At 41.5% G+C, this 17,928-nt stretch overlaps 1 protein-coding gene across 1 annotated transcript in view; it reads left to right on the top strand.

The window, feature by feature from the left end:
* LOC126278886 (probetacellulin-like) overlaps positions 1 to 17,928 on the top strand; it is a 408,506-nt gene that overhangs the window by 82,354 nt on the left and 308,224 nt on the right. Inside the window, exon 2 of the mRNA XM_049979163.1 lies at positions 3,958 to 4,091. Coding sequence (XP_049835120.1) covers positions 3,958 to 4,091 — 134 coding nt within the window. The remainder of the gene's footprint in view (positions 1 to 3,957; positions 4,092 to 17,928) is intronic.

Here is a 17,928-nt window from a genome sequence, read left to right as displayed (position 1 = left end):
GTCATAGACAGCAAAGGACTTGGAAGAGCAATTGAATGGAATGGATAGTGTCTTGAAAGGAGGGTATAAGATGAACATCAGCAAAATCAAAATGAGGATAATGGAATGTAGTCGAATTGAATTAGATGATGCTGAGGGAATTAGATTAGGAAATGATACACTTAAAGTAGTACATGAGTTACGATATTTGGGGAGCAAAATAACTGATGGTCGAAGTAGAGAGGATATAAAATCTAGACTGGCAATGGCGAGGAAAGCGTTTCTGAAGAAGAGTATAGGTTGAAATGTCAGGAAGTCATTTCTGAAAGTATTTGTATGAAGTGTAGCCATGTATGGAAGTGAAACATGGACGATAACTAGTTTGGACTAGAAGAGAATAGCTTTCGAAATGTGGTGCTACAGAAGAAAGCTGAAGATTATATAGTATTGGAGGGCAGCGTGGAGGGTAAAAATCATAGGGGGAGACCAAGAGATGAATACACTAAGCAGATTCAGAAGGATGTAGGTTGCAGTAGGTACTGGGAGATGAAAAAGCTTGCACAGGATAGAGTATCATTGAGCGCCGCATCAAACCAGTCTCTGGACTGAAGACAACAACAACTACTGCTACTACTTTTTTGTCAGAATTCGTTACCTGTGTACTCATCCCATTAGATTTAACAATCAATACTAAAAGTTTACGCTGATTCATAATATTATGACTTTCCTATGTGCTATATTGCACTGGATTTAAAGGTTTTCTGTGCTTTTCTTACTGACATAAATTGCGATAATGATTTATATCAGACCTGTATACCTCTCTTTTTCTGTTCTTATTAATTTTTCGTGCGGTAGCGTTCTCGCTTCCTGCACACGGGTTCCCGGGTTCGATTCCCGGCGGGGTCAGGGATTTTCTCTGCCTCGTGATGACTGGGTGTTGTGTGCTGTTCTTACGTTAGTTAGGTTCATGTAGTTCTAAGTTCTAGGGAACTGATGACCATAGCAGTTAAGTCCCATAGTGCTCAGAGCCATTTGAACCATTTTCTATTAATTTTCGTTGACTTTAATTCTTGTCGGTATAATTTGGGCTAAGTAAGTAATCACGTGAACTGTGTTTGTAATTTTATTGTATGGTACATTCGTTTGTATACGAATATGATCATTTGTTTTCAAAGAAAGCCTCTACGTAACGTCTCTGCCTTCGGTGCCACGTCATTGGTCAAAGCCGATGAGTGGAATCGGCACTAGATATGACCCCACACCTCTGCAGCTGCCGGATCTGTGAAGATAGTAGCGTCAGTGACAGTATTTTGCATAATTTTAATCTGTGAATGGGTAGTAATACAAAGTTTTGGGTGATTCAAATTACGTAATAGTAGTCTAATCATAAGCCGAAAAACCATAAATAATAGTTTGTTTTCTGTAAAAGGCGGCAGCGGAGAAGAAAACTAAACAGCACGCTGTTGTGTAGACAGTTTTTCATCGAAAATACATATATGAGGAGAAACAATATATGGGAGAAACAATTTGCCTAATGGTTTACATGCCCTTATAGTAGTTGCAACTGACTGCAACAAATAAACCGAAAAGACACGTTTTCACAGCGCAGCATTTTCTTTCTTGCAGTCAGTTTTAACAGGAAACCTGCAAGTCATTGTTCAAATAAAAATACAGCTTGTCCATCTGATTGCTTGATAGTCGTGTAAAGATTTGAACTAAATTGGTTAAGAACTATCAGAGGTTTTTAGTAACCACGTTTCGCGTTTATTACATACATGGTTAAGTATTACGATATATTACAAAAATATGGAGCTTTACGTCCGTCAGAATCTTCATTTGAGTATCGGGTAAAAATTTGAAATAAATTATCCGATTATTTTTCATGATTTTTGGTAATAACATTATACAGCTTGTCTTCATATAGTAGTATAGATAATATTACCGATATAGATATGGTTTTGTGCCAAGTATTAGTAGGAATGTTACTTATCTTTGAACAAGAGCCGTTTTATAAGAAGAGTTTGCCGCATACCCTCGATAAATTATCCTCCAATAACGAAAATGTTAGGACTAGCGTAATCGATAATTTACTACATAATAGTGTGTTTTTGAAAAAAATTTAATGCTACCATTTTAATGATTACCTGCTGCATACAATGTAGTTAACCGAGAGAGTATAATTTGTGAATGACTGACACGTACTACTTACAGGTAACATTCAAATACTGAGAAAACTTTGTGTTCATATTTTTCATAGTTTTTGGCATTGGGTGGTACACTAATACAAGAAATATCGCTGCAAAGTTTTAGAATCCAGAGCCATCAGATATTTTCATTTGCAAAGAGAAAAGCAGCGAACGGCAAAAAGGTTTTACGTTTCTGCGGGGTACGGGGGGAGGGGAGGAGTTACACCCAATAAATGCAACTTGACCGGTTAATAAAAAATTTTAAAGTTTTTAAAAAATGTTTTTACAAAGACGTAATTATTGAACAGCATGTTTCATTATTATGAATAAAGAATGTTTTATTAGAAATTCATTTATATTACTTGCCTACAAAAACGAAAATGTAATTAAAACGATATATTGTTCGTCAACCTCATCTTGTGTATTACCGACTTGGTTTGGAAGTACTTAGTTGGAACATGGATGCTTACGTGGGCAGTGGACATAGTATGTCGGTAGTTGAATACTTATGTTAGCGTGGTAAATTAATTCACTATAAAAGCTTTAAGATGTGGATGGGATCTTTTGTGAAACGCTTTTAATTGTTAAGTCATCATGGATTTTACTTCTGACAACGGTGCATGTATAGTATTCGAAGTCTCTTTGTTTCTGGAAATGGGGAGCGTAGGCACCACATGTATCTGTATGGGGCAGGGGATTCAGTATTGCTTGTTTTATTGCCTATTTGTTAATTAAGAGACAGCTTTTGTTGGACTCTGACGGATGTTCTGTTCTCTGAATCGTGAACGTTTCTTTGCCCCTGCAACGAGTTCTGTCCCAGAATTTGTATTACAGCATAACGCATATGAAAAGTTTTAGATTTCTCTGCGGGTGCTAAACAAATTTTCCGTTAATTACTTTGTTTAATCCCCAAACATGTTTCACCACACTTGCTGCATCTAAAATGTTTTTCCCCTTTTTGTTTTTTAAATATGTACATAGAAATTTTATGTCGTTTAAGGATATGTTATCAGATTTCGTTGTCGTTAAAATTGCCCTGTGGATGCCAACAGAAATCATCCCCAAGTCATCTGTGCGTCGTTTACGTTTGACTGCTAAATTTGTTGTCGTTTATTGTAATGCTTAAAATGACAGGCGAACATTTCTAAAATTTCGTGTGGTTTTCGTTTGGAAAAACTATATGGTGTTGTTTACTATTTATGAATAGTGCTGCGTATTTTAAGAGCGATTACTTGTGTTTTCTCGTGCTCGTTGATGGATTATGGATGTTAGAATGTTGTCGTGTGTTACCCACATTTTCCCCTGCCCTAACATCCCTGTGTTGCAAATGACAGGCTGTATTTATTTTTAGACTTCTGGCTGATTGCTGTTGGCAGCAACAGGGCACACAAAGTAAAGTACGTACATAATCTAAACAACAGAATCTGACGTCAGCGTTTTCATAACCCACATAAAATTTGTGTATTCTTATTTCAGAAAAAATGAAAACGGGAAAAAAAGAAAACGGTGAGCTGAACACAGTTGTGATGAAACCTGTGTAGGGATTAAAGGAAAAATATGGTTTCTTACTAGAAGTTGGACCTTCTTTATTTTTTTATGAAAGCAAGGGAACACAGCTGGAACAAGTCCATTATAAGTAGTTCCTCCATTAGTTTATTTGTAAGTCTGTATTCTTCAAAATCTGTGTTTTCCTAATATTATTTTACATGAACTTAAAACTCACTCGTACAGGTATTTCAGTCAGTGGTCAGTTAGGTGTGTGCTGAGCGCGCGGTTACGTTTCGTGTTGCAGGCGATGCAGCTGCAGCGACGCCGCTGTTAGACGGCCGCAGCCCGGGGCCCGAGCGCCCGCCGCCGCCACGCCGCAGCAGCCGCCGTCCCGGCGCCGCGGCCATGACTCTCTGCCTCACGCCGCCGCACAGAAAGGTACGCCTCTCTTCTGGCAACAGCCGACACCCAGCGGCGCGCGTGTCGGTGCGCCACACTAACTTTCATTCGTCTTCAATATTCTGACAAGAGGGCAGCTGTTCTTGGGGAGGGGAGATAACTGTTTTCCAAAAAAGATACAAACACGAAGGTGCGAAAGTTTCCAGGTTCGGTTTTGTTGTCTGGACTATCGCCCAAATTACTGAGTAGCCTATTTTAATGTGTCTGACAGTGCTGGTTCATCCCTTCTTAGTTAGTGATCAAACATGCCATATTTTTCTGAATCATAGTTTCACAATTATGATTACTCAATTATTTCTTCACTACATTCTTTTTAAGTGGGACTGTAATGTTAACAGCCGCGTCTCTCTCTCTCTCTCTCTCTCTCTCTCTCTCTCTCTCTCTCTCTCTTCTCGTTTTATGTAGTAATGTAGTACTTAAGACCACGACTCCGTTACACATTCATTACAGAGACGAGGAATGGCATGAACATCCACGCAGATCTGCATGCTTCCTTGCGTTATTTTTTATATCCAATTTATTCAGCGGAAAACATTGTAGACAGGGGAACCACAACTCCCATTTCGTGGATTATGAAGCCGCTGAAGCTTTATTTAATCATTGTATCATAAGATCACAACCGGTGACGGATGACAGGTAACTAACGTGTGACATACTACTTACATGTCACCTGAGGATACGGTTTTCAGTGCCACGAAAGCGGTTGTAAACTGATACGACGGGCCTTAAATTCGTAAATCAACACATTTCTTTCTCGGTCAGTGTAGGCTGAAAAAAATGCGGAATTTGTTATGGGGCACGTTGGAATATTACCGCTTCAGCCCTTGTTATGTTCATGAAATCCCGACAGGTGGCGGCGCAATACGCAACTTACAAAATTGTCTGTAATGGAGGTGCGTTTGGCGGATACTCAAAGACGCTTGTAGAATGCCTATGGAGACCTGGCAGTGGACCAAAGCACGGTGAAACGTTGGGAGAGGCATCATCGCATCAAGTTTGCGCAACCCTCACAGATCTCTCTAGTTCTGGCCAGCCGTATACAGCTGCGACTCGTGTTGCAACGTGTGGAGACTCTCGTTCGTGGCGGGCGACGGATCACAAACCCATCGCTTCTCAACTGGACGTCTCTGTAGTGCTGAAACACTCGTCCGCCACTTCGGGTGCTCACAAGTGTCTCCGGTAGGTTCCTCGCCGTCAAATGATACCATAAAGAGTTTCCAAGTGCCATCTGTGCGGAATAGCTTGAGTGCCACGAGGCTGATAGCGACAATTTTATTGATCCAGCATGATGTTGGCTCCGACGTTGACCAGTAGAGCGCCACATGGTGGCATACAGGCCGTCCCACTGAGGTGGAGCAAGGCCATCACATTGAACGGAGTCGCGTTGAAAAATAGTATTTTCTAAATAAGAGTGGAGAATAATGTGGTCTATTGAAATCGTGAATAAAACTAACCCGCTTCCAGGAAAAAAATTGTTGCTTTACTTATTGAGCGCCCCCTCTTAACAAAAAGATTAAATATAGCTGTAGCTACTTCAGTCCACGAAACCATTCCATTACACTAATAAGCAGTCGCTGTCTGTCTTGTCATTGCCAGTCTGCCTTCCTAGCCTCTGTTTGTGTATAAACCGTCGGCCCAAGAAGATAGAGAAAAGACTTCGTTTCATGGACCATTCAGTTAATGTTCTGCAGCGGAGTTACTAACCATGTCCTTCAGCGCCCTGAATCTAGTATCAACAACATTACTTTTCCCCTTCTAAATGTGGTCCAAATGCATCGGTGCAAGCAATGTATTTTTTCCATATCACATGGAATTTGGCGTTATAATGCAGCTTGAGTTCCTCACATGCATGTAAAATTACTCTTGCTCCAATAAATCCGATAAACACCTTTTTAAGCATGCTGTCGTAAGTGAATGTTGTTGTTAGATGTCACGTTTTATATCCTTAATTAGAAGTCATTAAGTGGTAACTTTAACTGTCGCATTCACAGAATGCACTGACGCAGAAAACTGATATTCAAAGTGTGTCTCGGTTTTGGACGCCAGCCTTAGCAAAATACTGGAATAGCCCGTAGAATTCCTGTAAGGTGCTATAATGTGCAGCACATTTCGGTAACTGCGTTTTCTGTGGTGATAACAGCCAGTTGCTTTATATGTAGTAAATTCTAATCATTTCCGTTTTACCGTTGATAACAAGCAGGTCTTCAGTCATCACTCTCTCGTCCTCTTCAGGTTCAGTCGGCTTGAAATCGGATACTTGTGCGCCGACTCTCGACTCGAAAGTACACCGTTCAGAATCCTGCTTATGGATGAGATTTTCACTGCCGATATTTGGCATAATACAACACAAACATAGCACCATATATGATGCATCTATTACAAGCACCTACATTCTTCACACATGCGACACAGATCTCACGTATCCTCAAGGAAACGGGCCAGTCCACACGAAGAAAAAATAAGTTTTCGACAGGCTGCCGCACCCCCCTTCCCCCCGTGAGTGTTCTAGCTAACAATCCCATACAACATTTACGTTGTTTAATAATTCTCCGAGTGGGGTCTTCGAGCTCGATGCTTCCATGGCTCTCTCTGAGAGGAATAGGAAAGTGTACCGGCACCGGATTTTACACTCTCCTAGTCTTTCATTTCTTACTCGTCTGAAAAGTGCATAAACAGAACACCATTGCACGAGAACTCGCCGCATCATCCACTCTATAAAAATACACACCTGACATGTCGTAAATTAACAGAAAGGGACGACGACCACCACCACGACCACCACCCCACACCTCCCCCCACCCCCACCTCCACCACTGCTTGCTCAACTGTAGAACTAACATTTTGCGTCCACCATCTATTCGAGAATTATGTATTTGATCAAAAGCTGATGGTTGCAGCTTTGGCTTGCTAACATAGCTAGTTATTGAAACTTTTTGCTGTACGTGATTTATACTGTAAATGAGAAATATGTACTTGGTTAAAATCGGTAAGTTACAGGGTTTGCATACTGACGTTAACATTTATTGGAACGACGTTAAGTTATTTCAGATGAATTGATGTTGTTGCTCGTAGTCAAGGAAATTCGCAATTTCTTCTCCGTAAAGGTTTCGAAAGCTGTAATCCAATGTTTAGGTTTGTACAGCCAGTATTCGAGCAAGATGTCACAGTAATTTAGACACCGAAATCGGGTTTGGGAAGAAGGTAGTTGAATTACCTTTTCGATCATCCACATTTAGGTTTTCCGAGGTTTCCCGAAATAGGTCAACGCCGGAAATTTTGTTGAAAAAGACACTTTCAATTTGCTTCTCTAATCAGAGCTCGTGTGCCGTCTACAATGGCACCCTCTTCTACGGAATGTTAAATTGTAATGCTCCTTCCTTTTTAGTATCGCCACCAATATAAATTTCGATTATGAGTACCAAATACAGCATTTTAGAAATTAAAGCGTATTTCCTCCGCATAATTTAATCGTCTTAACGTAACCTCTATTCTTTGAACGTTATTACGATTACAGTCATTGCAAGTGACCTTGGAGTCCTCGATAAGTTGCAGTGTGGACATAGTGAATTTTGTATCGCTCGTAGGAAATGCACGCTAGATAAGACAGATGAGTGTGCCATGCTACTGTTCCAATTGTCAGCCCGAGTTTACTGAGTCACGGTGAGGTTGTGGTGACGTTATGCGCAATCATCTTATTTAGTGTGACTCAGTGTTTAATAAGATAAGTCGCCTATTCAGTTGACGTGTAAATCATTCCGTGAGAGACTGTGAATAGCTTCCTTCACTGACAACTCCCAGAAAGGACGAATATCCTTCGCGTTTTTAGAGAATTTCTCTTTCGGTCATGCCTTCAAAATGCGTGTATAATCCTTTGAAGTTATGCTTTAGTAACAGTGTTTTCTGTGAGAATATTCATTTCGTGACCACCTTCGCCTACTGCAGAAACCTCTTTTATCAAACCTTAAGTGTCCAAATTATCTACCGGTACAAGCGTAGTGTTGTAAAATGCCGTGGCACTTACAAGTTGGGGCAAATGCCCAGAATAAATGCCTGGACAAATGGCGAATATTCATAAATGCCCGAACATTTATGCGGTTTTAAAGATCGCTAAGTGTCGCTTATAAAAAAATTTCAAGCAGATAGTTTGCATTGGAAGCGGTGTTTCGTAATAATGCTTCTTTGGTGGTTGAATAGAAACACCACTGCTTCTTTAGTGGTTGTGTAAAACAGCTGTAAAAGTGGCTTGAGAGTTGGGGGGAAATTAGTAGAGGAAATAAATTGGATTTTAAACGTAACTTTTTACATCTTTAATGAGGTCAATTCTTGGAATGGTAAACAATAAAAAACTCAAGTTTAAAAGTAGTGTCGAAATAAAGTATAGTTTGTATTGACGAGCTAGACTGTAAGTAGTATTTTTACTTCTACTATACTACAGCAAAAAAAAGGAAATCTTTCTCAGTCAGTTTCTTGACCTTCATAAGTTGAAGATTCATGTGGTTCCGACTCTGCCCCATATTTTACTGAATCTGATTCCTCTCTGACCGCTGGGGTCTTTTCCATTTTGTCTTTGCTTAGATTGTTCAGTATGGGTTTTTCCTTGAGATCAACAGACTGAGGTTGTCGTCCTGCTCCATTAATAAACTTCCAGTTACAGGAGAGATAAGTTAGTTTTGCAGCTCTCTGATGCCTTTTTTAAAATTATTACTGTGCCTCCATCCAAAAGTGCTGAGGAGATGCTGCGTAGCAGCAGATGTGATTTGTGCGCCCAGAATTTTAACGGCAACTTCTGACAATTCACAAGCTTCTCTTAAACCTAGTCACCGTAGTAAAGGATTTATATGTTTGTTACGTTCCTGAGGGTGAGGACCCATTCCTTCTCACAAAGATTGTCTGAACCAAATTCCTTGTTTGTCCATATAATCAGCAAAGTTCTTTCTAATCTGAATAATACTTAGTTCACAGTTCTTCGTTCTACCACAAACCAACCTTGTTGCCTCAATCATTTTTATAGGCTTTAGGTTACTACCTTGTTCTGCTGGATCAAGATAATTAGCTGCAAGGTGAATAGAAGAAGGCTTGTTAAACTGTAGAGCTGTATAAAATGAACGATTGGTTGATAAGCTTTCATCACTTTCTCAACTCTCACTCAGAAAGCGCGCGCGCGCGGAGAGAGAGAGAGAGAGAGAGAGAGAGAGAGAGAGAGAGAGAGAGAGAGAGAGAGAGAGAGAGAGATGCATACGTGCGTATGATAAATCCCTTCCTTCAAAAATATTTCTTCTCTTAATACCTCCTCTGTGTTACCACAGACGACGTGTCGCTGATCTCATTTGTATTAAGATTGCGGTACCCGCGAGGTGCCTTTTTGTTTGCACCGCCCTGAGTAGAATGCATAAATTCTACTAAATATTCACCAATCTGCAGTCTTCTATAGTTTTTGTCCCCTGCGCAGAAAACGGCGTGTAGGTCTTGAGTTCGTAATCTAGTGGTTGTAAGATACTCTTAGCGAGGCACTGTTATTTTAGAAATAATGAAATTTCCGAGGAGTTTGTTTATACGGCATGGAATTACTTTCCACTTAGTCACACACACTTTCCATTCTTCAACAAAATAATTAACTGCGTATTTCTGTAATTACAATCACACTGTTCTCAACTAGACATTGCAAGTCAAGTCTTAAATGATACCGCGGCGGACAACATGTCCTTCCTCCGCGACTCTGCCGAACGAGTTATGATCTTACTGCCCAACAACTTCGCCCGCCATCCATGTGAGGCGCGATCCGAAGGTCACCGAAGTGCTTCGTCTGCCTTTTCTTTTTGTAGTTGTTTATTATTCTGCTATTTATTAATACTTGTGAAACAATGGAATCATTCTACTATTGAGAGATCCTTTAATTTGAAATGCAAGTAAATATGCAGTTTAGTTGATCTAACATTAGTAATAGATTACCATTTTGGCGCACAACTTCCGATCGCAGTAGCCAACCGCGGAGAAGGATCACTATTTAGGCGGTCTTTCTCACGAAACCCATACCGGACAAATCGTCTGTCATCGACACCCCACACCACATTACGTCATATTGCCACAGCTGCGTCCTCGACTGCCCTCAGAAGAGCTCCTTGTACCTGAATATGACGACTGTAAAGCCAGAAATATTAACATTTCTCATCATTTTGGTTTAGGGAGATTATGGAAAACACACAGCGGTATGGCTGGGTTAACATTTGAACAGGGTCATACCTGAAAGAATAAATTTAGTCACCTTTGTAATACCGTTAGGTTTTGACTAAACTACTAGCTCCTGTCGAGTGACTGAAAAACGTAAGAGCAATAACTTACTTGTGACTCACTAAATGAGGGCGTGGAATCGTTATCTCCCCACTCTTTGTCACTACCGAACGTGGTAGCACGGTGGTGAAGGCACTGAACTCGGGCAATGGTGAGGGAATTGTATTATGAGATATGAAAAGTAGACGATCCTGTTAGTTTCTCAGTAAACGAACTCTTGGTTGAAGTAGAGAGGATATAAAATCCGAAGTTGCAATAGCAAGAAAAGCGTTTTTGAAAGAGAGACATTGGTTAATAACAGTCAAATTAAATTATTAGTAAGTATTTTCTGAAAGTATTTGTGTGTTCAGCCTTGCTCGAAAGTGAAACACAGATCTGACAAGAAAAGAATAAAAGCCTTTGAAATGGGGTAATACAGAAGAATGCTGAAGACTAGATGAGGGTAGATCGTATGTCTAATTACATGATACTGAATCGAAATCCGTAAAGTGTTGGGCACAATTTGCCTAAAACAAAGGATTAGTTGAGGCCTGACGGAATCGTCATGGTGACAGAAGGAAAAGAACGTAGAGTGACGCCAAGCAGGTCGAAATGGATGTAAATTGCAATAGTTTATGCAGAAATGACTAAGCTAGCTCTGGATAGTTTAGCGTGGTGAGCTGTCTCAAACAAGTCTTGACGACGACGACGACGACGACGACGACGACGACGAGGCCCTATCCACGACTGCTAGTTTGGCTTCGAATGCTTTTCGCACTTCAAGCATTAGTCGACGTTACCACATGACAGAGGACACGCCCCGCTGCGTATTTCCACCAGAACCTGCCTGATTTTCAGTATTCCAGATAGATACCTAATTGGCATCGTCTACCAACCTCCGAAAGTAGGTGGGATGTCCAGTTCTGAAACTGCTCAGTCAAGTTTCGAATCTGCATAAGAGCATATAATTATTGCTGGTGACATGAACATAAATGTTGTGTTCCACAGCCCCTCTGCAATAAATACAGATGTATGCTACACCCTATGAAGCTGATGATATTTCAACTTTCAGCTACACCTTATGTAAAAAATTGTCACTGTCACCGGCATGTCTGCCCATGACATTCCCTAGAAAGCCCAAGAAATAATCAGCAGTAAACTATCTGTAGTGTTTAAACACATCAGTGTACGTCAACTTCTCGTCGAGAAAACCAGCTTGGAAGAGTTTCTGTTTTTTCGGTACACACAAACGAGGAACTAAAAGAATTTATTGGCATTCTTAGACTGTACGAAAAACACGCTCCAGTAAATACCGAAAAGTCAGGAGGAAGCTAAAACGATAAAAAGGAAACTCAGACTCTGCCCTTGACGTACAGACTTCGTTCCATCCCGAAAGGTAATATTACCTACAAGCACGCGAAACAAAACATGGATAATTATGAGCAGTCTGAGGATAAACAGCCAGACCCATTCTCCTTGCTGAGGAAGTGAAGTAATGCTCTATCGTGCCATTAAAGTACAAGAAAAAGTAAGGCAGATCGTTACGCGGGGGGCAAATGACAGTAACTCGAAAAATTCTGTGCTATTGGCAAAGCCGTAAAAAAAAGGTCAATCACATTTTTAAGTTCATCGTCTGATGGCCAGTATAGCATTACACTACAAATGGTAAATCTAGTTATTAAACCGCTATTGCCCAGTCACACTACTTTCAATTACTTTTTCATTACAAGTGATTTCTCAGCGACGCGCAGACAGGGACTTCGCACGCTACTACTGAGAGCGATCCATGCCCTAGCAACCCATTTTCAATCATCCTGCCCTGTCGAAAGTCTTCAGTGTGTACTGTGTTATTCCAGACTCCACCGATAAAGCCGCGGAGATGGTTCCGGAACGTTGTGTGATCCTTCTCATATTAAGGACCCGTGGTTTCGCGTGTCTGGTTAGAGTAAATGTGTTTCGTTAGGTATCTTAAACCGATTTGTCGTCGTATCTACACTCCTGGAAATTGAAATAAGAACACCGTTAATTCATTGTCCCAGGAAGGGGAAACTTTATTGACACATTCCTGGGGTCACATACATCACATGATCACACTCACAGAACCACAGGCACTTAGACACAGGCAACAGAGCATGCACAATGTCGGCACTAGTACAGTGTATAACCACCTTTCGCAGCAATGCAGGCTGCTATTCTCCCATGGAGACGATCGTAGGGATGCTGGATGTAGTCCTGTGGAACGGCTTGCCATGCCATTTCCACCTGGCGCCTCAGTTGGACCAGCGTTCGTGCTGGACGTGCAGACCGCGTGAGACGACGCTTCATCCAGTCCCAAACATGCTCAATGGGGGACAGATCCGGAGATCTTGCTGACCAGGGTAGTTGACTTACACCTTCTAGAGCACGTTGGGTGGCACGGGATACATGCGGACGTGCATTGTCCTGTTGGAACAGCAAGTTCCCTTGCCGGTCTAGGAATGGTAGAACGATGGGTTCAATGACGGTTTGGATGTACCGTGCACTATTCAGTGTCCCCTCGACGATCACCAGAGGTGTACGGCCAGTGTAGGAGATCGCTCCCCACACCATGATGCCGGGTGTTGGCCCTGTGTGCCTCGGTCGTATGCAGTCCTGAAGGTGGCGCTCACCTGCACGGCGCCAAACACGCATACGACCATCATTGGCACCAAGGCAGAAGCGACTCTCATCGCTGAAGACGACACGTCTCCATTCGTCCCTCCATCCACGCCTGTCGCGACACCACTGGAGGCGGGCTGCACGATGTTAGGGCGTGAGCGGAAGACGGCCTAACGGTGTGCGGGACCGTAGCCCAGCTTCATGGAGACGGTTGCGAATGGTCCTCGCCGATACCCCAGGAACAACAGTGTCCCTAATTTGCTGGGAAGTGGCGATGCGGTCCCCTACGGCACTGCGTAGGATCCTACGGTCTAGGCGTGCATCCGTGTGTCGCTGCGGTCCGGTCCCAGGTCGACGGGCACGTGCACCTTCCGCCAACCACTGGCGACAACATCGATGTACTGTGGAGACCTCACGCCCCACGTGTTGAGCAATTCGGCGTTACGTCCACCCGGCCTCCCGCATGCCCACTATACGCCCTCGCTCAAAGTCCGTCAACTGCACATACGGTTCACGTCCACGCTGTCGCGGCATGCTACCAGTGTTAAAGACTGCGATGGAGCTCCGTATGCCACGGCAAACTGGCTGACACTGAGGGCGGCGGTGCACAAATGCTGCGCAGCTAGCGCCATTCGACGGCCAACACCTCGGTTCCTGGTGTGTCCGCTGTGCCGTGCGTGTGATCATTGCTTGTACAGCCCTCTCGCAGTGTCCGGAGCAAGTATGGTGGGTCTGACACACCGGTGTCAATGTGTTCTTTTTTCCATTTCCAGGAGTGTATATTGCGCTGAAAATATCCGAAAAACAGCGCAGATGTTGACGGGATGCGCTGTTCATTGTTTCCATTTCCAAACGGTACGCGGTGTCTGCAATAGCAATACTCCCTTTACTTTTCATCCTAAGGCTTGCATTCGGGCTAGCTATTTTTTTTTCTGCGGTGCTAGACGTACATTAAATGGTACGCAGCAGCATGGATAGGTTTATTATAAACGATGAGCTCACAGAAACCAAGGTAATTCCGACAGCAAACCGTATAAACCATGATTAATTTAAAACTGTAACTAGCCACAGGAGATCACAGGCCTCACATAACAAAATACTGAGAAAATACCCTTGAACAACCCCCTCTCTCCCCTGCCGCGCGGGATTAGCCGAGCGGTCTAGGACTCTGCAGCCATGGACTGTGCGGCTGGTCCCGGCGGAGATTAGAGTCCTCCCTCGGTCATAGGTGTGTGTTTGTCCTTAGGATAATATAGGTTAAGTAGTGTGTAAGCTTAGGGACTGATGACCTTAGAAGTTAAGTCACATAAGATTTCACACACTTTTTTTTGAACAGCTCCTGCAGTTTTGTCGGAGTTTGGAGTAAACGTGTAAAGTCCACGATGAGCTTAGCGATGACTTAATGTGGAGTAACCTAGTTGATGAAGTCAAATCAGGCTTCCTCAAAGATTCTAATAAGTCATCTACTTTAACATAAGTGTCAGGCGAATTACCATGGCCACAAAATGTTATGCGCTTTTAAGACTTTAGCAAAGCCATCGAACTGGTTACGTCCGCTTTTTCATTGGACAAACGTAGGAGCCTACGTTTTTCTGCGCGGAATAATCTAAAATGACGAAGCTGAAATGGAGGAAGATACCAGTAGTGTCATGAGTTTACTCTGCGTCGTGATGGCTGGGTGTTGTGTGCTGTCCTTAGGTTGGTTAGGCTTAAGTAGTTCAAAGTTCTAGAGGACTATGACCATCGATGTTAAGTCCCATAGTGCTCGGAGTCTCCCAGGATTCGGTACTAAGTTAGATACCCTTACTGTGCACCAGTGATTCATCGGTGTTGTAACACGTTAAATACTACGCGTCTGTTGACATGTAGTTACACTTACGTGCAGAACCAATTAAATTAAGGATGGCTGTCGAGAATATCTGTTGACGTGTGTGAATTTCCATTCGTCACACAATATTCGTACTAGTTTTCCATGGACATACTTCACTACCACTTTCAGACCCACTTGCAGTCTGGTGGAAGTATAAACAAAACTTAAGTGCATCATAGTGTACCGTATCATACAGAAAGGTTCTCCGTTTATTACATCATTCCCACTAACTTTTTTAAAAAGTAACGTTGGGAATAATAATAATAATAATAATAATAATAAATCAGTTCCTAAACATGTTGTTGTTGTTGTTGTTTTCTTCAGTCCTGAGACTGGTTTGATGCAGCTCTCCATGCTACTCTATTCTGTGCAAGCTTCATCGTCTCTCAGTACCTACTGCAACCTACATCATTCTGAATCTGCTTAGTGCATTCATCTCTTGGTCTCCCTCTACGATTTTTACTCTCCACACTGCCATCCAATGCTAAATTGGTGATCCCTTGATGCCTCAGAACACGTCCTACCACCGATCCCTTCTTCTCGTAAAGTTCTGCCACAAACTTCTCTTCTCCCCAATCGTATTCAGTACTTCCTCCTAAGTTATGTGATCTACCCAGCTTTCAGCCATTCGCAGTACCAGCCCAGCAAGGCCGTTTCGGTTATTGTTACAAGGCCAGGTCAGTCAATCATCCAGACTGTTGCTCCTGCAACTACTGAAAAGGCTGCTGCCCCTCTTCAGGAACCACACGTTTGTCTGGCCTCTCAGCAGATACCCCTCCTTTGTGGTTGTACCTACGGTACGGCTATCTGTATCGCTGAGGCACGCAAGCCTCCCTACCAACGGCAAGGTCCATGGTTCATGGGGGGGGGGTTGGGGGGTTCCTAAACATAGTAATAAAAAATTGGAAAACCACACTTAATATCCAAACAAATTCAAATAATATCACATCACAACCAATACGAATTAAGCAGGGAATATACCAAGGAGACTCATTAAGTCCTTTCTGGTTCTGCTTTGCTCTGAACCCACTATCCAACATGCTAAATAATACAAATTATGGATACAATATTACTGGAACATACCCACACAAAATCACACATTTGCTATACATGGATGATCTAAAACTAATGGCAGCAACAAATCAATAACTCAACCAATTACTAAAGATAACAGAAGTATTCAGCAATGATATAAATATGGCTTTTGGAACAGACAAATGTAAGAAAAATAGCATAGTCAAGGGAAAACACACTAAACAGGAAGATTACATATTGGATAACCACAGCGACTGCATAGAAGCGATGGAAAAAACAGATGCCTATAAATATCTAGAATACAGACAAAATAGTAATAGATAATACAAATATTAAAGAAGAACTAAAAGAAAAATATAGACAAAGACTAACAAAAATACTGAAAACAGAATTGACAGCAAGAAACAAGACAAAAGCTATAAATACTTACGCTATACCAATATTGACCTACTCATTTGGTGTAGTGAAATGGAGTAACACAGACCTAGAAGCACTCAATACACTTACACGATCACAATGCCACAAATATAGAATACATCACATACATTCAGCAATAGATGGATTCACATTAAATGAAAGGAAGGAGGAAGGGGATTTATCGACATAAAAAACCTACATTATGGACAGGTAGACAATTTAAGAAAATTCTTTCTAGAACGAGCAGAAACTAGCAAAATACACAAAGCAATCACTCATATAAATACATCGGCTACGCCATTGCAATTTCAAAACCACTTCTACAACCCTTTAGATCACATAACATCAACAGATACGAAGAAAATAAACTGGAAAAAGAAAACACTACATGGCAAGCACCCGTATCATCTAACACAGCCACACGTAGATCAAGACGCATCCAACACATGACTAAGAAAAGGCAATATATACAGTGAGACAGGAGGATTCATGACTGCAATACAGGATCAAACAATAAACACTACATGTTACAGCAAGCATATTATTAAAGATCCCAATATTACAACAGATAAATGCAGACTTTGCAAACAACAAATAAAAACAGTAGATCACATCACAAGCAGGTGTACAATACTAGCAAATACAGAATACCCCAGAAGACATGACAATGTAGCAAAAATAATATATAAACAGCTTGCCTTACAACATAAATTTATAAAACAACACGTTCCCACATACAAGTATCCACCACAAAATGTACTGGAGAATGATGAATACAAATTATACTAGAACAGAACCATTATAACAGATAAACCACCACCACATAACAAACGTGACATCGTACTCACCAATAAAAAGAAGAAATTAACACAACTAATCGAAATAACTATACCCAATACAACAAATATAGAAAAGAAAACAGGAGAAAAAATTGAAAAATACATCCAACTGGCTGAGGAAGTTAGACATGTGGCATCAGGATAAAGTTGACATTATACCAATTATACTATCAACTACAGGAGTCATACCACACAATATCCACCAGTACATCAATGCAATACAGCTACATACAAACTTATATATACAACTACAGAAATCCGTAATTATTGATACATGTTCAATTACCCGAAAGTTCCTAAATGCAATGTAACTTGTACCGTACAGTTAAAAGGAAGTCACGCTTTTTCCGCGTCACTTTCCATTTTGACCAGACATACCGGCTGAGAAATGAAAGAAATAATGATAATCATCTTATTTGTGACTATAATGTCGCATGGTTTTTAAAAGGTAGAGAGACATTGTAAGATAATTTAACTTATTTCATTCGATACTCACTCAACTAAAACTCTTTCAGTACCAACCGACTTGTCTGTGGCATCGTCACTTCGATCAAATTTTACCATCTTAACTCCGTTATGTTCGGTTAAGCACATATACTACCATTCACTCTGCCTTGTTTACTGTCAGATCAATGTACACAGTCACTCTGTTTCATCAGTCACAACACAATGTTGTGAAAAGCACAGTGAAAACACTTGTTTCCGTTTGAGAGATTCACCTACTCGTTCACTTCATCGCTCAACCGTATCC

This window comes from Schistocerca gregaria, chromosome 1 (genome assembly GCF_023897955.1).
Source record: "Schistocerca gregaria isolate iqSchGreg1 chromosome 1, iqSchGreg1.2, whole genome shotgun sequence".
Taxonomy (NCBI): Eukaryota; Metazoa; Arthropoda; class Insecta; order Orthoptera; family Acrididae; genus Schistocerca; species Schistocerca gregaria.
Note: the sequence above shows the minus strand (reverse complement) of the source record. Positions and strands in the feature narration are given on the sequence as shown.